This window comes from Myotis daubentonii, chromosome 3 (assembly GCF_963259705.1).
Source record: "Myotis daubentonii chromosome 3, mMyoDau2.1, whole genome shotgun sequence".
Taxonomy (NCBI): Eukaryota; Metazoa; Chordata; class Mammalia; order Chiroptera; family Vespertilionidae; genus Myotis; species Myotis daubentonii.
The window spans coordinates 24320662-24346008 of NC_081842.1; the positions used below are offsets into that span (position 1 = coordinate 24320662).

General features: G+C 48.6%; 1 protein-coding gene across 1 annotated transcript in view; it reads right to left on the reverse strand.

The window, feature by feature from the left end:
* Window positions 1–25347, reverse strand: part of LOC132230061 (NACHT, LRR and PYD domains-containing protein 1a-like) — a 43476-nt gene that overhangs the window by 17694 nt on the left and 435 nt on the right. Inside the window, exons 2-12 of the mRNA XM_059686910.1 lie at window positions 14715–14746; window positions 12231–12275; window positions 10988–11029; window positions 10422–10442; window positions 6627–6671; window positions 5996–6043; window positions 5828–5874; window positions 5677–5726; window positions 5188–5405; window positions 4836–5086; window positions 2207–2341 (exon numbers count right to left, since the gene is read on the reverse strand). Of these exons, the coding sequence (XP_059542893.1) occupies window positions 2207–2341; window positions 4836–5086; window positions 5188–5405; window positions 5677–5726; window positions 5828–5874; window positions 5996–6043; window positions 6627–6671; window positions 10422–10442; window positions 10988–11029; window positions 12231–12275; window positions 14715–14746 (934 nt within the window). The remainder of the gene's footprint in view (window positions 1–2206; window positions 2342–4835; window positions 5087–5187; window positions 5406–5676; window positions 5727–5827; window positions 5875–5995; window positions 6044–6626; window positions 6672–10421; window positions 10443–10987; window positions 11030–12230; window positions 12276–14714; window positions 14747–25347) is intronic.

Consider the following 25347-nt stretch of genomic DNA (forward strand, 5'->3'; position numbering starts at 1 on the left):
GCCACCCTCAGTCACACTCAGGGTAGGGCCGATTGGGGGGTTGGGGCACCGTCCCCTGTCACACTCAAGGCAGAGTCGATAGGGAAGTTGCGGTGCCACCCCCTGTCACACACAGAGCAGGGCAGATCAGGGGGTTGGGGCGCTGACCCCTGTCATGCACAGAACAGGGCCCATCAGGAGGATTGGGGCTCCGTACCATGTCACACACAGAGCAGGGTTGATCAGGGGGTTGGAGAGCTCCCCCTGTCACGCACAGAGCAGGGCCGATCAGGGGGTTGAGGAGCTCACCCCTGTCACGCACAGAGTAGGGCCAATAGGGGAGTTGGGGCTCCGTACCCTGTCACACACAGAGCAGGGCTGATCAGGGGGTTGAGGAGCTCCCCACTGTCACTCACAGAGCAGGGCCCATCAGGGGGGGTTGGGGCACCGCCCCCCATCACACACAGAGTAGGGCGGATCAAGGGGATGGGGCGCCGCCCTCTATCAGCCACAGCAGGGCCGATCAGGGGGTTGGGGCGCCGCCACCGTCACACTCAGGGCAGGTCCGACGGGAAGGTTATGGCTCTACCCCGTCATACACAGAGCAAGGCCCGTGGGGGGGTGGGGGAGGGTTGGGGCGCCGCCCTCTATCACCCACAGAGCAGAGCCCATCAGGGGGTTGGGGCGCTGCACCCTGTCACACACAGAGCCGCAGGGCGATCAGGGGGTTTGGGCGCTGCCTCCTGTCACGCTGATGATCCCAGTGCTGGGAGGCATATTACCCTTTTACTATATAGAATAGAGGCCTGGTGCACGGGGCCGGCTGGTTTGCCCTGAAGGGTGTCCTGGATCAGGGTGGGGGTCCCCACTGGGATGCCTGGCCAGTCTGGGTGAAGGGCTGAGGGCTGTTTTCAGGCTGACTGGTGACTGAAGCTCCCAACCGCTCCTTTTTTTCTTTCTTTTTTTTTTTTATTCTGGGCCAGCTTTAGCTTTGAGATCTCAGCTGCTGAAAACAGGTTTCTGGCCTTTGTTTACCATCTGTATTTGATACAATGTTGCGGTCCGGCTGGCTGAAGCCCGGCTGAGTAAAGTAGATTTCTGGGGTTTTGTTTATCTTCTATATTTGCAACATAGTTGCTTAGAGTTGCAGCTGAGAGGCTGGCAAGTCAGGCGGGGAATGTTGGAGTCCTCCGTCACTGAAGCAAGCAAGCCTCCCTGTTCGCATCAGCTGCCTGGCTGCCAGTCACCATCTTGGCTGGCAGTTAATTTGCATATCGCCCTGATTAGCCAATGGGAAGGGTAGCGGTTGTACGCCAATTACCATCTTTCTCTTTTATTAGATAGGATTAGAGAAACAAAGAGAGGTGTTCAAAAGGAATTTCTACACCGACGGCTAGGCTAGATAAGCTACGGCACACGTTCAGAGCACATAATGAAAATAAGTTTTAAAAATAACTCAGTCATTTACGAGAAACTGAAATCACTTGCAAATGCCATGGTGTGTTCAGCAAAGAGCTTAAATCAAAATGGCAATATGTTCCCATAACTATTTTTCAAATGTCTTCCAGTAAGAAAAGCCCAAACTCCCTTGTTAGCAATTCCTTCCCATTAACCTTAAATGCTCTTACAATAAAAGTTGAGTTTTTAGTATATAGTATTGCAACTTACAATAAAAGTTGAGTTTTTCATTCCGTTGATGCTAACACTGAAGAATTTAATAAAACATTCAGGAAAATTTAAAACCTTTTAAAAGGGAAAGTGATCAGCTAATCTATCTTTGCAATGGTTGCAGACTAAACCTTAAATTCAAAGCATCTTTGGGCCCTAGCCGGTTTAGCTCAGTGGATAGAGCATTGGTCTACAGACCAAAGGGTCCAGGGTTCGACTCCGGTCAAGGGCACATACCTCAGTTACAGGATCCTCCCCGGCCCGGGCCCTGGTCAGGCCTCGTGCAGGAGGCAACCAATCGATGTGTTCCTCTCACATTAATATATCTCCCTGCCTTACCCTCTCTCCAAAAATCAATGGAAAAATCAGGTGAGGGTTAAAAAAAAAAAAAAAAGCATCTTTGGAATAACCTACAAGATTAGCCAGACAACTGTTTTCTTATAAGTAGGAAATAAAAAACGAGAACAAAATGGATTCCTTTGCAACCTTCAAAATACTATAGCTAAGAAATATCCATCCATCCCTGCTATTACTCCAAGTTGGTGTGTAAAATATATACCTCAGGGGTGATGTCGGCTTCCGGTTCACTGACCAGTCTGTACTTCTTCCCATTCTCCAATAACTTCAGGCACACAGGAGGCTTGTCGATCTTCATGAATTTCTTAGAGGAGTGCTTGACAGCCTTGGCAATATCCTAAAGATGGAGATAGGTTTTGGCTGTGAAATGCACCAGCAACAACTCTACGAGCTGTAAGAGACCGAGCCGTGCAGGCCAGGCTGCAGGTTCTTCATGTCCTCCTCCCAAGTGCCGGCCCGAGTGACCTCCTCGGTGCCCGCAAAAGAAATGCTGAAGCTCAGGCGCCCTCAGTCTGCACCGCGGGCTCCTAGGTCTCCAAACATCCTCTGTGCCCGAGAGCTAAAAGCAGCACAGGCAGCCGGCGGGGCACCAGCAACTTGCTTCTGGAGAATCTGACAAACTGAGGTTAGCACCAGCGTATACATGGGTGCTCGTTACATGCCCACCATGGGAATGGAAAGCAACTGTTTTAGGACTCGGTTCCAGTTTACTCAGAGCTGTTTCTACCCAGCACTTCGTTTCCAGCGGATTGTCACAACCACCCCCCTAGAAGGGGACACCGATTTTGTACATATTGCTCGAATGACCTCAAGAGGTGAAAGCAACCTTTGGCCCAGGCTCCCCTGATAAAGCAGCTGTGCAGCTGACGTGAAATGTGGGTTTCCTGTAGGCAAAGGTCAAGGAAGTCTTTTCCTACATGGGAAAAAAATCAGGAGAAGAATGCAAACATAAAACATCGCCTTCGCTGTGCGTGCTCCCTCTTGTTCCAGCGGCTCCTCCTCTCCGTTGGCTGACAGGACAGCTTCTTACCCAGCTTCCCAGCAAGCATGGAAAATGCCCGTTTAATGAACTGAATTTACTTTTAAAATACAAAGCTCTTGACTTTGGGAGGTTAGCACATTGCAGTAAACAGATCTTGTATCATAGAAATGTACACTTGAAACCTACATGATCCTACTAACCAATGTCACCCCAGTACATTTATTTTTTTAAAAAGCTGCCCAGCTCAGCCAGGTGTGGCTCAGCCGTTGAATGTCGACCCAGGAACCAAGAGATCACGGGTTCGGTTCCCAGTCAGGGCATATGGCCAGATTGTGGGCTCGATCATCAGTGATTCTCTCTCATCATCGATGTTTTTTTCTCTCTCTCCCTCTCTGAAATCAATAAAAACTTTTTTTTTTTTTTTAAGCTGCCCAGAAATCAACCAACCCACCTTGGGTTTGCTTTAAAAACTGAACCTTTATTATTTTGAACAAAAAAAATTTTTTTTAATACAAACTTCATAAAATAATAGTATTTATTCCAAAGCTACGCTAATTATACTTTAGATGGGATTGTTTTTATACCATTTTGAAAACTAGCTTCCCAATTGAACATGTTATCATTAATGAGATTACAAAAAGCAGGTTTACCTTCTTAGGAAGAAACTAAAAGCCTATTATTTACTATAAAGTATTTAAACTTTCATACATATTGCTAATTATAATCAGTATGATTAATTTTAAAGTCAAGGAAATACTACAACCTAAACCACTGGGAGTAGATAGTTTGATATAAATTCTGTAATTCAACCTAGAACTCCTCAATTAGTATAGTACACTTCAAATCTAATGCTTAATTTTTTGTTTAGTTTTTTAATGCTTACATTACTTATGTCAATCCCTGATCTAAAATCTGAAAGTATAATTTCAAGTCACTGTTTTATCTGTTTACTTTGTCTATTTATTCTCCACCTACCTCTAAACCATTACAAGAGCACTAAGAATGGCAAAAAGTATGAAAGGACATTCAACTACCACTATTCTAATCTATTTAGTTCAGAAAATGGGCTAAATATCTCAGCCTTCTTCTACATTCTGGAAAACTGAACCACGATGAATATATCCAAACTCCCTCCTCTTCCCTCACTGCAACAGGTGACTCATGAATATTTGCTGCCATAAAACATAGACTGTTGAGCCCACGAACCATAGGACAATTTTTATCCAAAACATCACTCTGAGTTAAATGAGTTAACCTGGGAGGCCCATCGTATCTGAGAAGCATTAGGCCAACAAGAAATCTCAAGTCGCCTTACTCTGGACCCAAAGACCCCAGATGTCCCCCCAGTGTTTTCTGGAACAGGTGCTTCTCACACTCTAAACCATGCCCGAGTCCCCTGGGAATACCCGCTCTGCTTTGGTAGGTCTGGGATAGGGCTGAGAGTGCGCTAAAATTTCAACAACAAGCTCCCAGCTGATGCCGAGGGTCCTGGTCCCCTGGTTCCCAGACGACGTTTTAAGCAGCATTGCTGGAGAGAGCAGCCGGCCTCGGCTGTCCATCAGGCAGCCCTCTCCAAGGCCAGGCCTGCTTGCCTGGGCCAACCCCGCCCCTGAAGAGCTACTTCCCCATCTGTTGTCTTCGTGATGCTCTTTGCGTGTACAGACAACCGTACTCCGTGGATCTGAGGACTCAGGGCCCACCCCGGCGCTGACAATATAGCCTCTGTAGGTTAAGGGCCAAATTAGACCCAAACGGGGGCACTTAACAGGGACAGGACCCACACCCTCACGCGGTGTCATGTTCGAACACGAAGAACCGAACATTTATTATTCATGTTTATTGGCTTTACCTTGATGAAGGACTCGTTATTGGTTGCTACGTACACCCGAAAAGATAAGGAGGGATTCTGGTCGATGACTTTGTACAGAATCACAGCCCCGTGGTGGTATAATGTCTCTTCGCTTTGAATGACAGGTCCCACAGGAGAAAGAGAGCTCACGTGCCACTTGACGTGGGTCGCAGAATGGTCCACAGCACATTCTAACGAGGCCTTGGAGTTTTTAACATGGAAGACTCTGAATGTCATATTGGCATCATGGTCTGTGAAAACATGAAGGTGCAGGAGTGGTCCAGGTGTGACAGGGGTTGCACACATGCACACACACACACCATCGTTAACATTTCAGCAAACAAGTACTTACGCCCCAAGCAGAGGGAATGTGGAAACTGAATGGAGGTAAGACAGGCTGGGTCACATTTGACATCAAACATGGGTCCCCCAACAGCCCAGGGCTTGACAACCAGGTCTGCGTATTTGCTCCAGGACAAAACGCAATACTTGATGTCAACTTTTCTGTTAACCTCAAAGATCAGACCAGTTTCCGTGCACTCATACACTCCCTCTGTGTCCACCTTCAGCCTGCAATGGACAGATAAGAACACCTGCTGAGTCTTAATGTTTGGTTAGGAGAGGACTTCTTACAGTTACTTACGTTTTTAATTTCACTCAAAAGCATTAAGGAAACTGTGCATTGTGAAGAAGCATCATTATCAGAGACAACAATCCAGGTAATTACATAAAATGTGTGACATTAGTTATGCTATTTTGTGTCTCCCCTAATTGGCGTTATGTTTATGCAGAAAATTAAATTACTGATCATACTAAGTCTCCTGTATTCACAATTACTTACAAAAACTGTCCCCTGGAAAGGAGTCTGGGGGTCACTTGTTCATTGTGTTTCTGGAGAAAAATAATATGTAATATATAAATAATATATAATTAAGTGTCTCCTTAAATAAAACAAATCAGAGAGTCATATTTTATAATTAAAAGATACTTACATTTTCAGCATTACAGTGTTGACAGTGAGGTTCAATTTTAACACATTCTAAATAATAGAGACATTAAATAAATATGTGTAATAAGCTCAATTATAAAATTCAAAGGTATATATGCCCCTCAGCAATAATGATATTTAAAATAATGTGTTGGCAAACTTCAGTTCATACCTGAATTAAAATGATTTGTGGGTGATTCTTTGTCTCCCCATTCTTCAGCTGTAAAAGATGTCACACATGTATTGGCACAAGTCAATCACGGGGTAAATCTCCTACTAAACACCCCCCTTCAGCTTCACAACCAACAGGAACTTTAAACACATATTAACGGTCTCTGTGTGTTGACTCCATGACACATGAAATGTCACCATATTTGAGAATCCCACTGCAGGTCTAATGCAGGGGTGGGAACCTTTGCTTCTGACAAGGGCCCTTTGGATCTTTATATCACTTGTGGGTCAAACAAAATTATCAACTTAAAAAGTAGCCTGCCATTTTTGGTCAAGCATTTGATGAACTCATCCCTAATGCCTTGGCAGGGCCAGACCAAATGATGTCGTGGGCCTTCGATGGCCTGCAGGCTGGACGTTCCCCAGCCCTGGTAATGCATGAAAATAAGTTTGAATGTGACAAGTTTCAACGCACCCCGTTTGGGCACATAATTCTTTATCTGACGTTTTTATACAGCAGCCACTGCTCTCAGCATCCCTCAACCTGATCCTCACATCCTCCTGACAGCACTGCATGGAGACGGCAGGGTGAATCAGACAAACTAGAGGGCAGCACGCTGCCTGGCTCTTACCCTGAGCGGAAGCGCCCTCGGCGGAAACCTCTCCCAGTTCCCCATCTGTGGAGACAAGAAGGGCTCAGGGCACAGGTGCTCTAGAACAATCTCCTCTTTCCCTCCCCCTCCCCCAGGCCAGCTTCTCAACCAGAGCACTGTGGCCCCTCCTGAAGGCTGACCAGAGCCAGGAACTAAGCAGGAGTCCTTGTTCCCCAGATAAGGCTTGGCTGGCACCAGCCCTCTAGGCTGTTAGAGTTAGGGAGGGATTAGCTTGGGAGGAAGGGGTTAACAACTGATTTCAGGCATAAACTGGAATCTGAGTTGAGGCAGTTTGTAAGGCTCTCTGACTTAGCACGCGGGCTCCTTCTATGTGGTTCCAGACACAACAGGACCCAGGTGCCCACCTCTGGGCACTGACTGCCCTCCAATCGCAATCACCACCACCACCACCCCACCCCCTGCCATTTCTCCACCCCAAAGCACAAGCCTGACTCAGGGCCTTTGCACTTCCTATCTCCTCCCACAAACACTCTTGTTGCTCACTCTCTCACACCCTTGAGGTGTGTGCTCAGGGTCACCTTGTCCTACTGGCCGCCCTGAAACAGGGCCTGCCTGATGCACTCACTCTTCCCCCTTCATTTCCCTTCAGCACCACCCACCCCACCCCCACACCCCCGGACCTGGCACCTGCAGTTCTGTGTGTCTGCTTCCTGGCTCTCTCCCACCAGAATGTAAGCTTCAGAGCTGTTACCGCTAGGGCCTGGTAAGTGTGCAATGCCTATTTCCTGCGTGACCAGAATTCCGTAATACCGAAAATCCTATATAATAAAAGCCTAATATGCTAAGTGCCCGGTCGTCCATTCAACCAATCAAAGCGTAATATGCTAATGAAATGCTAAGGCTGCTCAACCGCTCACTACGATGTGCACTGACCACCAGGGGGCAGAGAGTCGACCAGTCAACCAGGTGCCATGACATGCACTGACCACCAGGGGGCAGACGCTCTGACCCATAGGTTAGCTTGGTGCTGGGTTCCAGCCAATTGGGACTGAGACGGGCTGGATACACCCTAGAGCCCTCCCTCGGCCCCTCCCCGCCGGCCAACCTCCCGCGCACTTCCTCAACCCCGATCGTGCACCAGTGGGGGTCCTTCAGCCTGGCCTGTGCCCTCTCACAATCCGGGCTGAGAGAGCCCCCCCCCCCCGGTGCACAAATTTCATGCACTGGGCCTCCAGTGTACTATGAAAGGGAATAGTACTGGATCTTCCTGTTATCTACACTGGCCACTGGTTGCATGAGCTTGGGCTGTCATGTTACTAAATCTCTCCGTGCCTCACTTTCCTCATCTGTAAAATAGGGACAAAAATAATACCACCCCACAAAGTTAGGAAAATTAATTATAGTTAGGGGTTGTGCCTCGAACTCAACAATTCATCAATGCGTGTTACCTGTTAACTATTATATCGCTATGGTGATGGGTAGGAATCATTAAAAAATTCAAGAATTCTAAAGTAGACTGGTCAGTATGGCTTAGTGTTTGAGCATCAACCCATGAACCCGGGCACATGCCCAGGTTGCAACTCACTCCCCAGTGGGTGCGTGCAGGAGGCAGCCAATCTATGTTTCCCTCTCATCGATGTTTCTATCTCTCTATCCCTCTCCCTTCCTTTCTCTCTAAAATCAATAAAGACATTTAAGAAAAAAAAAAAAAGAATTCTAAAGTAGACAACAACCTTGTCACTTGGGGTCAGATGCCTGGTTTTATATTGTAAATGTCTGAACAGCCTTTGGGAGGGTCACCCTGGGGTGGCACGGGCACTCCTCAACACGGGTGTAAGGCCCAGTGCCATCACCAGTGCCCAGAGGTGCGGCCCTCCCGCAGGACAGAGCTCCATCCGTAGCTACACAAGCTGCCTCATCTCTGGGACTCTCAGAGCAGTCAGCATCCAGGGACCAGGGTTGCAAGAGAGAACCAACTTCAAAAAACAGCACTAAAATGAACGGCAAAAGGAGACTGAGTATTCAAATCCTGGACTCAGAATACGATAGATGAAAAGGCTCTGAACTACTGACCCAGTCCTGCACCACACACCCGCCAATCAGATTTCCTCAGCCAGTCCTTTAGAGGATCATTAATTCTAAACTACGTAATGCATACATCACATTGTATTTCGTCCACATCCCATGTTTTTCTGTCTCGCTGTTTGCCTTGGGAGTAGAAAAAGGAAGAGAGTTTAGAGAATCCTAACCAGCAGGCAAACCCTGTCTTTGACTAGGTCTTCCCAGCCGAGGTGGAGGAATTGGAGCAATTCTCCCCAGCCTATGAGCCACAGCTTCTCTTCGCTCTATACACAAGGACGATCGCAGAGCCTGGGAGTAGGGATACATCCAATCACAAGGAAGATGGATGGGCCATGGTGCCAGCCAGCCCACACAGGAGCAAGCATCCCAGGGGGGCCCACCTCCTCCTACATCTGACTTGAGAATGGAGGTGAGTGGGAGGGTGTCTGCCCCCTCTCTCCCCCAGTGTGGAGAACAAGAGGCCTTTTCACAAAAAAGGGTAACCCTGGGGGAAGGCAGGGCCCCGTGGATGAACCTGGGGCTCTAGGGACAAGCACCCTCTGCCCACAGAAGACATTAGAGCACCTTCACTGCCAGAGACTTCGGTGTCTAATCCAGCAGGGCCAGGGCCAGCCGCTCCTGCGCGCACATGCCCTGCCCCGCCTGACCGCACTGACCCCAGCCCGCCACCCAACTCTGAGCCTATCGTGAGCTTCGCTGACTCCACATGCCTTCCGCCGGGGTTGCCGGCCGTGGCCCAGACCTCACTTCTGGACTGTAAAGCTCCTGCCTCTGGACCCTGGGTCCCCATGGCCATTTACCCAGTTAGCAGCCAGAGACCACGAAGATGTGACCCTACACGCAGCTTTCTACTTTAATTCCTGCCCTAAGCCAATCGGTGGAGGCCGGACTTTTGACTAAATAATCCATTGATGTATAAAGAAGACTGGGAGGCGGAGGGCTGGCTCACATTTTTCCCTTTTGCATATCAGAATGGGCAGCTACTCCACGAGCGTAATAGGGAGATAATTACAGGTTTCTATCAACACACAACATGACTGCAAAGAGCTTACAACTGCTAGCCTTGGGAGATTCCCATTGGGAAACTGCAGAGAGAATGAGACTCAGTGCAGAAGGACTTCTGAGTGAAGAGACCTCATTTATTTTAAGGGCTACGAAGAAGCCCTCCGACTGCCTGGGATAGTGTCTGTGGTCACGGGCAGATCAGATTCTCAGAACGGGGACAAAATCCCTTCGTACAATAAAATCAGTGACAATACAAGCTTAGTCACTCACCAAACTGGAGACGCAAACCATACTTTATATTTAGAATCTGTGTCCTGAAAAGTGGTTTCAGACTCAAGTTGCTCACAAAGAGCCAGAACAGCAAGCCAGGAACTGCAGACCACAAGGGGCGCCGCGCTTTGGGCAGCAGCGTGTTTACCCTGCGATCGTTCCTGAGCAGAGACCACCAGGAAGGAAGCCGGCACCGCTGTGGCCACACTGCATATCGGGTTCGGCCTGATTCTTCTCTCCCCGGGGAAACCGTGAGAGCAGAACCCCCGTCGGTGCCCGTGCAGAGAACACGAGCTCCCATGTTCAAAATGCTTAGACGGTGCCTCATGTCTAGCCCAGTTTTGCACAGAAGATCATGAACAAACCATTTGCCGCTTAAAAGCCCCGAGGGCTAATAACCTTCTCTGTCTTCCTTTCAACAACAAACGTGAAAATTCAGAGGAAGGATGTACTTACTTGTTTTTGGCTCCTCATTATCTACAAAAAAAAAAAAAAAAAGCCTAAGTCAGCTTCAGATGCCAGCTAAGAGAAAACCCAGGCTCATGGGAGAATAGGTAAAATGTTTGCCTTTCACCAATAGCAACCATTTCCTGCCTTTCTTCTTCAGCTCATCCTGTTTTGCTACTTCGCTTGCCAACTAGAATTATTTCCCATGTAAGTGCTTTTTTGGTACTGTACAAAACCACCACGCTAGAAATTAATATGTCCTAAAGCAGTGGTTCTCAACCTTCTGGCCCTTGAAATACAGTTCCTCATGTGGTGACCCAACCATAAAATTATGTTCGTTGCTACTTCATAACTGTAACGTTGCTACTGTTATGAATCGTAATGTAAATATCTGATATGCAGGATGGTCTTAGGCGACCCCTGTGAAAGGGTCGTTCGACCGCCAAAGGGGTCGCGACCCACAGGTTGAGAACCGCTGTCCTGAAGCAATGAGAGGCGCGTGTATGACTTTAAAATAAAAATAAAGGGCCATGTGCTTCGCCCGAATTAAAGAAAGAGATGCACATCCCACTTACCGGAGTCACTTTCAGAACTGCTCTCGGAGCTGCTGTCCTCTCCTAATAAAAACACGTGTCAGAAGCACAAATATAAGTAAGAAGTGGGAAGCACTGTAACTATTCTGTTAAAAAACAAGTCCAAACTCAACTGATTTCTCCTTCTAGTCACTTCCCAAGTCCACCACGAAGGGGGCTTAGGCTTCTCTGGAAATGGATAAAATAAACGTTAGCCGTTTAAACATGAGCGCAGCTCACAGGCTGGCTGCAGTCGCTGTACATGGGTGTCACCCGAGTCCTGCCCGGCCTTGACCTGCCTCCTGCGCCCATCTCGCCCCTGCACTTGCACGTCTAGGAGGTTCCCAGGCGCACGTTCAATGAGGAGGGTGCAGAATTCTGGAGTGTGGGTGCCATTTCACGGAAGCACAGGACAAATTTAGTCCATGTTGTTGACACTACGGGAGTGGGCCCCAAGAATGCCCCCGTCACTTCCTCACCCCCCAACTCAGCCCCTCCGCCCACTGCAGTCAGGCTTCTGTTCCCAAAACTAGTTGGGGATCCTTTCCCCGATGACCCACAGGCCTGCTCAACCCCAGGCCCATGGCATCCACAGGGAAAGACACCAGCCACTTCCTCTTGCCCACATGACCTTCCGGTGGAGCCTGTCCTGGCTCTCCTCCAGCCTCTCTGAGTGCCCTCCACTTGCCTCTGGGCTTCTCTCCACCATCCACCCCCATCTCTCTTCACCACCCACCCCCGACTACTAAAGCCCCAGGCCCCACTCCCCACTCCCAGCCTCCTTTCCAGCCATCTGACCTTCAGTCTCTAAAAGCAGCACTGTCTCTTGAACTAGGACAACTCTTCCCCACATTTGCCCTGTTACCCCAATTTATCACCTCCTCCAGGAAGCCTCCCAGGACTACCCTGGCCAAGTGCCCACCACCTGGCTGGACTCCCTCGGGACCCTGTATTAAGTTAAAGTGGCCAGTCTTAAAATGACCTAAATGCTTCATTAGGTAAATTCTCAATTCCACTAAGTACAGCTTTATCACCAAACTTTAAAGTAACTGATTTCATGAGAACAGGTAATCATAAAAGTTTAAAATTTATTCAACTCTTTCAAGTTGAAAAATGGAAGTCCCCACCTTTCACTCAGATTGTTTGAATTGAATCAGAAAAATGAACTGTAATTTATCTTGCTATGAATTAGTTATTGTATAAAAATTTCACTTGGGCATTTACCAATATCAGTCAGATCCTTTACCTGATTTAGAGTCCTTTGACGTGTCTAGGTTGGAACTAGGGCAATCTAAATTTTGAGAAAGAAAGAAATGTGTAAATACAAGCATAAAATAAAAGATTATGTTCTTTTTTGTAAAAGCCACTAAGCCAATAATAGTAGAAGCTCCCTCTACTACAAACTGAATTACCTCTTTAGACCCACAGCAACCTTGCATGTCAAACTAATGCAAATGATGTCATAGTCTCAGGAGAAAAAAGAGATAGTCCAAGAAACCTTAAGCCTTTTCCAGTAAAGAGAGAACAGGAAGCCAACAAACTTGAGATTTACACTTGGTTGGTTCCATGGTAAACTCTGAGTTTTGTGCCAAAGTAACTGCATTTGTTTCTCTGATCAGCTCAGCAGCTCCCTAAAAACATTCCTGGCAATTAAGTAACTTGACACCAGAAAGAAAGAAACAGCACCTGGTTTTAGATTTTGTCACTGAAAGGCAGAGGACGGTCCCCAGGAGAAGGACTGTCAACGAATTGGTGAAATGACACAAATGGGTTGACGCGAAGGCTCTGGAGTTGGCAGGATATGTGGAGACCAGACCGGAGAAGGCCTTGAATGCCACTGGGAAGAGCGGGCATCCCTGATGGTTCGACAGGGAATGCCATGGAGGCACAGACGACAGAAGAGCTTCAGACTGGCCCTGGCGGTCCCTGAGATGGTGGCTACTGGGGGACACTGATGTTCAGGATGGACCAGACTCCCGCGAGCCTCAGCCTAGGAGGCCACTGCAGAGATCCGGATGGGAAGTGATGAGAGGAGGCCAGGGTGAGTGGGTGCGGGAAAGGAGAAATGGCAGGTGATGGAGGAGAAGGGGGTGCAGAAGTCACCTCCAATGTTAAATGAAGCCAGAACATGTCTGTGTGGGGAAGGGCTGCCCCTCAGTTATCATGCCCATGCCTGTATTTATGCCACGCTCAATTAGGCTGCCCCAGAGAGTGGGACCTAGCAGCCTCTCATGCCCCCGGTACCCCAAACAGGCGTCCACACTGGGCCGGTGAACACAGCGGCTTACTAGTAACTACGGGTTAACTAATCCCCTTGGGCTTGGACCGAGACTACTGTCCCCCTCAATTTTATAAACATGGACTTAGCGCCTACTGTGCGGTGGGCACTCGGCAAAAATGAGGAGAAAATCCATGCCCCAGAAAACAGCTGATGGGCCAACGCAGCCATGAGGGCAGGCGTAGCTGTGCATTGGACAAACCACTGCAAGAAATCACAATACTATACGAAATTAGGCCAGTGTTTTGTTGGTCCAAGAGAGAAACTGAGACCAATCACGTTAAAAAGCAGAAGTTCATGAATCTGGGTGAGCGGACACAAGTCTTGGGGGGGAAATGTGAGGGGAGGGAGGAGGCACCTCAGGCAGGCAGAAATGGGCAAACGCAAAGCTGGGGTGGGGGAGGGAGTGGGGGTGGCGTGTATGCGGGTGGGCGGTACATGTCAGCGCTGGGAAGCAGGAGAGCCGCCAGGTCTGACCACAGTCTTGACAGATGCCTGGCATCCCCATGCACTGCACACTCCAGCCAAACGCTGCACAAACCTTTATCAGATTGTAATCGTGATACTTTTATTAGGCAGGTGATTGCTCTGCACTGAAAAACATGAGCCACCAGACGGAAACAGACCTTGCAAAAGTAAGACAGGGGCCCAAGGATGGACTAAGGAGTTTCCAAGTTGGTCCGCGGTTGAGTGACACAGACTAACACCTCTAGCGGCCTTGGGACCCTCCTCCAGAATGGCTCTCAGCCATGCAGCGTGGGCCAGAGGCCAAAGCAAGAACTACAGCCCGCACACGGTTTACAGACTCTCAAAACACAGCACACGTCGAGAGAGGACTCGATCCTCAGCAGTCCCACCAAACCCAGGAGCAGACCTAGTTTAGTCCTTTAATTTGAGAGTTCTGATTTGACCCAGAATCGGGGAGAGAATCGTGTTGCTGTTTCATTAACTGTATAAAACTGATGATCACACTCAAGTATTACAGATAACACCTAGTTTTTATGTATGGAAAATTTATAGAATTCAGTGGTTACTACGTCGTCATTGAATTTAAACTTGAATGGCAATTCTTCCCAGTTGCATCCAATACTTACGTTATTGAATTTAAACTTACGTTAAAAAGAACATTAGACCCAGAGTTTGAAAGGAGTGGGGTATTATAATAAGAGCATTTACGTCCTACCATCAACTTGTGAAAAGTTACAAAGGCCCAAGTTCTTTACATTTCACCCTTTTAAATATCAGTTGAAAAATAATCTTAAAATTCTAAAGAAAAATCATATCCTATCATCCTAACCTAATGATTATCTTAGTACACTTCCATAAGTCAGTGAATGCATGAACGTAACACAGCAATTGCAGCCAGTAAGTAAAATCAATAAAGAAATCATTTTCTAAAACTGCCAATGTTTCATACAGTTTTTCAATAACACTGACTTAGAGGTACCATACCTTTTTCTTCTGAAGAGACACTACGATCATCACTAAAACAAGAAAAGAGAAATAGTTTTATAGACTGATACTAATTTTATACACAATCATTATGAAAACCTTCAAAATGACCACTGTATTATGTTTCTCCAGAAATGTTGCAGACGAAAGAACTCTCTCCCTGCTCAATCCTCTTCCTGCCCCTCTCAATCTCCATGGCCTGACTCCAAACCGCACGAATACAGGCGGCTTACCCAGCGTGCCCTTGTCCTGGTCCACCCCCAGAGCCAGCACACCTTCCCAGGTTCACAGCACTGCCATGTCCATGCCCAGCCATCAGCCTTCTTGATCATGTTTCCCGTAACCCAATCCTAACTACCCATCCTGCACTGGCCTCTAGCCCTCACCTGGCTCCTTTGAGAGCCTCTCCCGGGTCCCCCTCCTCTCCCGGTCCCCCTGCTCTCCAGGGGGGAGAGGGTGAGGACCCTGCACATTGGAACAGTAAAATCTCGAAGGATTTCAAGAACAGGCTTAAGACTTCAAGGGGGTATTATAAAATGAGGGTATTTATTGCATGTGAATTATATTAAAACTAGAGGCCCGGTGCATGAAATTCGTGCACTCAGCGTAGGGGGGGTGGGTCCCTCAGTGTGGCCTGTGCCCTCTAGCAGTCTGGGAGCCCTCAAGGGATGTCCGACAGCAATGAGCCCAGCTTCTGGGTGAGTGGCGCTCCCCCTGTGGGAGCGCAATGACCACCAGGGGGCAGCTCCTGCATTGAGCGTCTGCCCCCTGATGGTCAGTGCGTGTCAGTGCCATCCTCACCACTGCCTGAACCTCTCTGCCCTTCTCCAGCCAATTCACAAAAGAACTGGGTTTCCACGTTCCCACTCTCCATTCTCTCCCGTGTGAGCGAAACTGCTCTTGTTGGAGCCACCAATGACCACTGCCCGGCAGACCCAGTGGGCTTAGTGACCTCATTCTCTTTAGATGAAGCAGGTAGCAGCCTCCTCCCATGGCTTCCAGACCCCCCACCTGGTCTGCTCCCACCTCCCCTGTTTCAGGGGCCTCTCCTCTCTCATCTCCCGGCTCTGTCGGCTCCGCCTCCTGGGGACTGATGTGACCCAAAATCACATTGTGCACCCTCCTCTTACCGCTCCTCACGGCCTCGGAGCTCACCTTCACACCAAGGCTTCAGGTCCCAATTCTTCACCTCCTTCTCGGGCCTCTTCTCTGAGTTCCAGGTGCCTGGGACCTGGGTCAACTGAGTCTCCTCATATCTGCCCCCCTCCCACATACACTGTCTCGGCCTCCATTCAAGCCCTCTTTCTCCCTCCCTCTCTCATTGGCTCTCACCTGGTTTGTTCATTATAAGTTCCTCCTAATGATCATGTCTGCCTGCAGTCTCTCCCTTGGCTCATCCCTCAGGTGACCATCAGCATGTTATAATCCTGGCTTTGCTTATACCCGTCTGTGGCCCCTCACCGCTCCCTAAGTCCGTTGGCATGGCACGAAGGACCTCCACATGCCCCGTCTCCACCTGCCTGCTCCCTCCGAGTGAAAGATCTTCAGTGTGCCAAGCACACCCTGAATAGCCCACACTCTCTCACACACACCTCTCTGTGAAGCCCCGCAGGGCCACTGCCTGCGGCCTTGCAGGTCATGCACCCCAACTCTGGGTGCTCCATGGACACGTACTATGATGTTGGGGTACCCCCTGGAGTTGTGTGTGTGCATGCAAGTGACAGCCCTGCCTCTCCCTTGATGCCCAAAGTCCTACTCGTGCTTTAAGAATATCCCTTCTCCAGGTGTGGTCTGAGAACCATCCGCACTCTATTTGATGCCCACTAAAAATAGTTTTTCTCATCCACTGAATCGGAATCTTTGATGGGTAAATGAGAAGGCAGGAAGAAAACAATAATGGTGTTATCTGCACTTAGGAGTGTTGAAAATATTTTTTTTTCTCATTTAATCAACCCCAAAATCTTATGAAGGCTATTTTACAAATGCAGATACTAAAGCCCAGAGAGGTTACTTAAGTTCCCCAAGGTCACACAGCTGATAAATCAGAAAAGGATGCCCTTGACCCTAGGCCATTATGACTTCAAAGACCATGTACTTGCCAGGTACCATGTCTTCCCTCACTCCCCACCTCACCTCAAAATCCCAACTGCTTCCACAGCTTAGGAAAAGTAAACTGAGGAAGAAATGAAAAGGTGCAGACCGAGTGCTTACTCCTTCCCTTCTTTGCCCAAGTTAGTGGGAACCCACAGATTTTTGGAAGCCTCCCTAACTCAAGATTTTACACTGGTGAGCTTTCCTGGTATACATACAGTATTCCCAGCTCCATGATCTTAGGAAATACATGTATTCTCATTTTCAAACCTAAATCTTCTTGTTTTTTTAATCCTAAACTGCTCAAAAAATCAAGAGTAGAGGTGAACCGAAACTGGTTAAGGCTTCAAGAAACTAAAAAAGACTAATATATGGTTCTGATGAAATGCATAAAAGAGCAAGCCAACCATTACATCTTTTTTATTCTCAGTTCAAACCTTTTATAATGCAGTCACTATGTCTTTCAATATTAAAATAATTATAAGAACATGGGTTGAAAGTGAGCCATTCTTATTTTACAAAATATTTCTGCTTAAGACCCACTCCTGTGTCCTCGATGACAACAGCGCATTTTTCTCTTAACTGGCACTTTCATAATCCCCTTTCTGCAGCTGCTTATCTCTATTTCCAGGCATGTACACATCTGCTCAGATATTAGACCTGCTGCTGAGACCCAGAAACCTCTGTATAAAACCTTTATTCCCTCCATGAAGCAGACGACAGCAAGTGGTGTCCAAGACAAGATTAGTGAAGTTGCGGGGCAGATGGCCAGATTTCTGCACAAAACACCTTCCAGTTAAGAAGGATGGGAGATAGGCTTGGATCCGGGAGGAGGAGTCCATCCACATGGAGCCCCCCTGCCGCCTTGTACAGCAGGTGGAGGAAGCAGACCCTACGGGGCCCCTGCTGGTCCATGAATGCTAGATCCCCACATCTCTTCCTTTCTGCTTTTCCCGTGTGGTCTGTTATAAGGAAACCATAGCAGCCCTAGAGAGAGAGCACCCATTCCAAATGCTCACAGCGTGATTTAGGGACTAGAGATCAGCAGGGAAGGGGACTTGGACATTTACTTAATAGCACTTAAAACGCCTTAATTTTGATCAAGACTCAATCATTATGACTAGGTATAACTTCATGCCCACCAGCTTCCAGGCCCCACCTTATTACACCTTTCCCTTAGAAGGTGAGGGGGGCAGGGGGAGACGGTGAGGACCCTGCATCTTGGAAAAGTAAAATCTCTGAGCTACAACAGGATGTAAAGAACAGGCTTAAGACTTCAAGGGGGTAATATAAAATGAGGGTATTTATTGCATATTTGTTGGGAAAAAATGTGGATTATATTAAAACTAGAGGTCTGGTGCATGAAATTTGTGCACTCGGAGGGGGGAGGGTGGTCCCTCAACCTGGCCTGTGCCCTCTAGCAGTCCGGGAGCCCTCGGGGGATGTCCGACAGTCGGACATCCTTAGTGCTACCACAGAGGCAGGAGAGGCTCCCACCACCACAGCTGTGCTCGCCAGCTGTGAGCCCGGCTTCTGGCTGAGCGGTGCTCCCCCTGTGAGAGCATACTGACCACCAGGGGGCAGCTCCTGCGTTGAGTGTCTGCCCCATGGTGGTCAGTGCATGTCATAGCGACCGGTTGTTCTGCCATTCAGTCAATTTGCATATTAGCCTTTTATTATATGGGATTATATAGGATAGGTGCAAATGAATAAAACAACAAACTTGTGGTTGGATTAGGTCATGGTGGCAGCAAAATGAGACCTAGAGCAAATCCTCAAAGAGGCACAGTATGTTAGCGCTTTCAACCCCAGGAGTGCACCAACTCCTCCCAGTAACTGCTAGGAATGCAGGGGAAGCACTGCCATCCCACCGGCAGCGAGGACACCAAGCCCAGAGGTGTTACACCCGTTGGCCAAACCTACCCTGGCTGGTGAAGCTGGGAGCTGGAGGGAGAATTCCGAAACTCTGACCTGTGCGGGAACTTTTCCCCCATCGTGGCCCCTGGCCTACCTTTGTGCAGCCTAGACAGGTTGGTATTAGGTGTCAGGAAGCATTAGCTCAAATCTAGCTCAATAACTAATGATTCTCCAGTTAAAGATGTTTAACGATGCTTTAAGTAAAAGTAATATGTAATGTCATCATAGCTAATATTTACTTAACATTTACTGTGTGTCTGAAACGAAGCCAAGGACTTGGCTTGTATCGATTAGCTCAGCCGTGGGCAAACTACGGCCCTCGGGCCGGATCCAGCCCGTTTGAAATGAATAAAACTAAAAAAAAAAAAAAAGACCATACCCTTTTGTGTAATGATGTTTACTTTGAATTTATATTAGTTCACACAAACACTCCATCCATGCTTTTGTTCCGGCCCTCCGGTCCAGTTTAAGAACCCATTGTGGCCCTCGAGTCAAAAAGCTTGCCCACCCCTGGATTAGCTCATCATAACCACCTTTTAGTGCCAAACAGTGAACCTCTATTATCCCCATTTTACAGATGAGGAAATAAAGCCCCCAAATTCTTGGGAAACATATCCAAGAACACTGGTCCATCTGAGTACAATGCCCAAGCTTTGACCAGTATGTTTTATAAAAGCAAAACACTTCCCAGTCTCTCTTCCTATGGCTCGTACCGCCTGTGAAGGTAATTCTCAACTATAACCACATTATAGTAGCTAGTATAAAGTTTTCAAGCACAATTAAATCCCTAATGAGCCCCAAATCCTCCTTTAACTAACTTTTCCCCAGAATTAAACCAAGCACTGTTTTGCTTCTCTTAGCCCCTATACACCTTCTAGGAAATAAGCCATAAGAAGTAAACAGTTTAAAGAAAGGGGAAAAGAGTTTATATTAGTCACAAACTAAGAGTTAATCTGCATAATCCCCAAGTAGCTATGCTTCCCAGAACACAATGTCAACGAAAGTAACATTCTCTAAAATACAAATCTCTTTCATCCACTCAAATGAACAGATGCCTATTTACCTATTCTAGGCGGAGGAGGATATAAAAGTAACACGTGACACGTGAACCTTGCCCCCAAGAGGCACACAAATGGAGGACAAATCCGAAAATAAATGTAGATGGGATGGGAAAAGCAAAATAAAACCAAATGTAAGTTGTAGTACAATGCACTGGGAAGAACCAAGCTCTTATCAAGAACACAGGCATGTATCTAGCTACAAGGCCAGGGAAACTCTGATGCTAAGGCCATCTTGCATTTTCAGGGTGCAACCATTCCCCAAACAGGGTCCTCCGAATGTTAGGAAAAGGTGAAGCCAAAAGGAACCTACGAGATCTTCCAAGTCTAACGAATGATTTTACAGAGCGGGAGATGGGACTCTAGGAGAGGTCAAGAGAATAAATACCCAAGATCACATAGCAAGTTACAAGCAGAGACAACCTTACAACCTGTCTCTGTCTCTCACCGCCTCCTGGCTGACGTCTCAATTCACTCCTTTAGCAAACATGTTGGGTTGTGTGCTAGGCACCAGTGAGCAAAGCAACTGGGCCTGTGCCTGTGAGAAACCGTCAGGTCAGCCCAATGGGGAAGGCTCTTCTTGTATCTGAAACAGGAAGTGCTTTGAGAGCAGACAAGAGAGCTTGTCTAAGATTGAGGAATTGGGGAGGGCTGCAGGGGAAGTGACTTTTAAGCTGAGCCACAGAGAACCAGTGGGAAGGGACAAGAGAGGAAGAACGTGGGGGGGGGGGGGGGGCAAGGGTGGGATTCAATCTGAGGCAGGAAGGAGTTGATCAAGATCCAGGAACAGGAGGAAAGCAAGTGCGGTCAGGGGGAGAGGCAGGAGATGAGGAGGGGGAGGTAGGGGGAGAAACCCTCCCTGTGTAACCAAACTGATGGCAAGCACTGAGTCTGCTGGGCAGGCTCCAGGAAGGGCTGACACTGGAGCGCGGAGGAGGAAGTCCACAGTGCAGGGTCCCAGACCCTGCTGCCTCCCACGTCACACATGGGCACCGCCTGGCCCTGGGCGGCCTCTGGCAATCTGCAGGGTCAGACAGTGCCGGGTGGAATCCAAAAGGCCCAAGCGCTTCCCTCAAGAAAAGCCTCTCTCCCAGGCCACATCAGCCAGTCTACCCAGCTCAAGAAGCTGCAGACCAGATGAAAACCCTGCCAAGGAGGCTGGTAGCTTTAAGGCGTCCTTCAGGAAAACAGCCATCCCTCAGAATCCATTGGCAGAAGCCCACAGAGCCACCTCCACGCTGGCAAGGACAGGACTTCCTCAGGGCCAAGCCCTCTAGGACCAGGCCCTGGGGGGGACCGGGCAGGTGGAGGGCAGGAGGGGCAGGTAGGAGAGATGTAGGCACCTTGAGCTGCCAGCTACGACGCCCTTAGGGGACACTGCCCGGGCCAGGCTGGGTTCCCAGGATTGCCCAGTTTCTTTTCTAAACACCCCAAAGACCACTTCCAATCAACTGGCCCACGACAGAAGCCATCCCATGGCTTTTTTCCTTCTATGTCCGGGTCCCTGAGTGAGAGCACAGCTTTCGATGCTTCTGAAGACCTTAGCTCTGGGAACTCCACAGGGCTGGCTCTCCAGGCTGGCTCCTCCACCTACTCCTCTTCCTCCCTTTTTTCAGTCACATCAGGTGCAACTGGTGGCTCTTTGGGTATGAAAAGGCTAAAGGATTCATTACATCGTTATTTGTAAAAGGCAAAAGCTGGAAATAACTACCATGCTCATCAAGAACAGAAGAGATGACCCTAGCTCAGTGATGGCGAACCTTTTGAGCTTGGCGTGTCAGCATTTTGAAAAACCCTAACTTAACTCTGGTGCCGTGTCACATATAGAAATTTTTTGATATTTGCAACCATAGTAAAACAGAGACTTATATTTTTGATATTTATTTTATATATTTAAATGCCATTTAACAAAGAAAAATCAACCAAAAAAATGAGTTCACATGTCACCTCTGACCCGCGTGTCATAGGTTCGCCATCACTGCCCTAGCTGGTTTGGCTCAGTGGATAGAGCATTGGCCTGTGGACTAAAGGGTCCCAGGTTCAATTCCAGTCAAGGGCACAATGCCTGGTTGCAGGCTCGATCCCCAGTAAGGGGTGTGCAGGAGGCAGCCAATCAATGATTCTCTCTCAATGATGTTTCTATCTCTTGCCCCCTCTCCCTTCCTCTCTGAAATCAATCTATATATGTATATAAAAAACCTAAGCAACCGTTCGGCCGGTAGCTATAATGCACACTGACCACCAGGGGGCATGGAAACATAGAACAGACTGATGATTCTCAGAGAGAAGGAGGAGAGCAGGAAGAGATTAACCAAAGATCTTATATGCATACTAGAGACCCAGTGCACGATTCATGCACTGGTGAGGTCCCTGGGCCTGGCCTGTGGGGATCAGGTCGAAACTGTATGGGGCCTCCGACATCCCCCGAGGGGTCCCGGATTGCGAGAGGGTGCAGGCCAGGTCAAGGGATCCCAACAGTGTGTGCACCAAGCCTCTAGTAAAAATACATTTTTAAAAAATAGACTAGATAAGTAAAATGTGATCTACTCATAAAACAGAATATTGTAAGCCATTAGCACAAAAGAACTACTACACACAACCATGAGTATCGCTCTCACACATATAACATTGCACAAAATAAGCCAGGCACAAAAGTATATACTGTGTGATTAATTCTATTTTGATAAAGTTTACAAGCAAGTAAAACTCATCTCTGGTTCCTTCGGGGAGGCAGGATATGACAGTAAAAGGAATATGAGGGGCGCTTCTAGGGTGCCATGTTCTAGTTCTCGACATGGGTGATTACATAAATGTGTTCACTTTGTGATAATTCATTAGGTTGTACACTTAAGAAGTGTTTTCTGAATGATTGTAGACACACACACACACACACACAGAGGATGGGTTTTCAGCATCTTGGGAAAGGAAAACTAGGGCTTTAGCTTTGCTGGCCATGGTTCTGAACAGGGAGGGCCCCTGGGTGGCAGTGGAGCAAGGTGAAATGTCTGAATGCATTGAGAATGTGCCCTAAAGGACCGGGGGGGGGGGCAGGGGGGGGCAGGAATTAGGGGGTGGACAATTTTAGGGCTTATTCCCTTCTTCCTTCTGGTAACTGTCAATGAATTCTCTGCATAATGTACTTCAAAGGGAAGGAAAAGGGCTGGGACTAGGCTGGCAGAGAGGAGGGCAGCAGCAGGAACATTGCCAGCAGTGAGAGGGACAAGGAGGAGGGAGGAATCGAAAGGAATCCTAAGTGCCCAGGGTGGGCAAGGAGAGCATGGGGTGGGGGATTCCACCACTCAGCCCAGTAGGAGCAATCCTTTCTCTACTCCCTCCCTGAGCCAATGTTTGCTATACAACTGGATTGAAGGTTTTACTGGGCAACTCTGCATGAGTGTGAGTGTGAGTGTGAGTGTGTGTGTAAGGAATCCGCATCCCCAGCATCCAACAAATTGTTTGGCATATAGTTTGCACTGAAAAAAAGGTGTCATTAGACAAATAAGTGACAGAATATGGGAGGCAGCTAGATACAAGGTAGAGACTCTATTTCTCAATACTTAAGAAATCTGTAATAACAACTTACATGACGAAGCGCTCAGAGTGGTATATTATGCAGCCGCCAAAAATAGCAAGCAACAGTAGCAAGCATCTGGAGGGTGCTTTCAGTTTCCTAAGGACTGCACCTCACCCTTGTCTGACACAGAACTATATGGACTTTGTTGCCACAGTGAAATGGGAAAATGACACTTTAGCAACAACCTCCCTGAGGAGGCCAAACGATGAGATGGTGGACTAACAAGTTTTGATGGAAAGGGGTGAGAAGTGTCCACATCTTAAGAGCAATACTAAGGAGAGCTGGCAATTCTGAGCGGCCTGCAGCACTTGGTTAGCTGTTTGTGTAAAAAAAAACTGTGCTAATTTCATATACTATATTTCAATTCCCTTCCTCTATTGTTTTCTTGGGGAAAACTTTAGAGATGTTCTCTTTAACAATAATTCACAAGTCTTGCTATTGAGTGAAACCTCTCAGAAGTGTTTGACGTTCAAAGTGGACTCGGTTCATGTTCCAGTGTGGTTTTATTCATTCTCCTAACAACAAGGGATGGCGGGGGGGGGGGGGGGGGGGGGAGCCTTGGCCAGTGTGACTATGTTGGTTGGGCGTTGTCCCATGCACCAGGAGGTTGCCAGCTAGATTCCAGTCAAGAGCACGTGTCCAGATTGCTGGCTCCATCCAGGTATGGAAGGGAGGGGCGTAGGGGGCAGCCAATCATTGTTGCCCTCACATTCATTGTTTTTTGTCTCTCCCTTCCTCTCTAAAAATCAATAAAGTATTCTTTAAAATAAAAAGGGGGGGGGACCTTTTCTGTCTAGGCTGTCTTTCTGACTGCAACAGTGTTATAAAGATAGGAAGACACACACACACACAAAAGAATACCGGCCCCCACCCTGAAAGAAGCTGGGCCAAATGTTTAACGATGGATGGAAAAAAAAAATGAAGTGTGGAGCCTTTAAACCTTGGCATTCTCTTCTGCCTCTAGTAGTGGTTCCTATAGAAACTTTGTTTTGCAGTGTGTGACTGTCCCAAAGGTAAATTCTCTGCAGGCTCTGAATCTGAGCGTTTCTGCACTGCTTTGGGTGGACTTCCTGCAGTGGGAGGATTGCTGAAAGGAGACATTTCACAAAACGCCCATCACGTGTCTTTAGATGCGACACGACTTCCAGGGGTAAAAGCCTGCTTTTGCAGAGGAAGTGGGTACCTCTGGAGGACCGGACAGCCCACAACACTCAGAGCTTTCCCACGTCAGCTCCTAGTAAACATTCTCATGCAAAAAGCTGCTTTGCAAGGTCTGTGGGACTCTGGGGACAGAGGCACTTTTACAGCAATTGCAGAAATCCTTCAAGCAGGAAGGCCTGTGGCAAGACTGGGTGTTAGTGCCACATGGGGGTGAGGGGCTGGCGGGAAGGGTGGGGACTCCGCGCTGGGCGAAGAGGGGCGTTGAGGAAACTAATCCTGCCTTCCCCTCAAACTATTTAAAATCTGTGGCCAAAGCGCTGACAGTGTTCAGGAAAAAAAAATTATATATATTGCACCCGCATGCAGCCCCAAGTCCTCCTCCTGGTACGGAGGGCATAGGGACGCGGGAGACCTGAAGCCCGAGAGCTGGGGGCACATGAGGACACAGAAGCTGCGCCCCGGGGCTGGGAGTGGCCCGGGAGGCGGGAAGGGCGCGGGGCCAGCACCGATTGCAAGGGAGGCTCCGCAGCGCCACCCGCCCGCCTCTGCCCGCCCCCACCACCCCCGGCCCCCATCGCCGCCAGGCGGTGAACAAATCGCGCTCACCTGCGGCCCCGCCACCCCGCGGCTGGGTAGCAGGAGGGAAAGCCGCGCCGGGCAGCAGCGCCGCCTGTCGGCCCCGCCTCCGGGCCGGGCCCGCCGGGCCTCCCGACCGCGCGCCGCCGCCTCCGCGCGGGCACCTGCGCGACCCGCCGGGGCCGGGGCCGCGGACTGGGGCTCGCAGTCGGGGTCGGGGCGCCCCGCCTCCGCACGCTCCGCACCCCACGCGGGC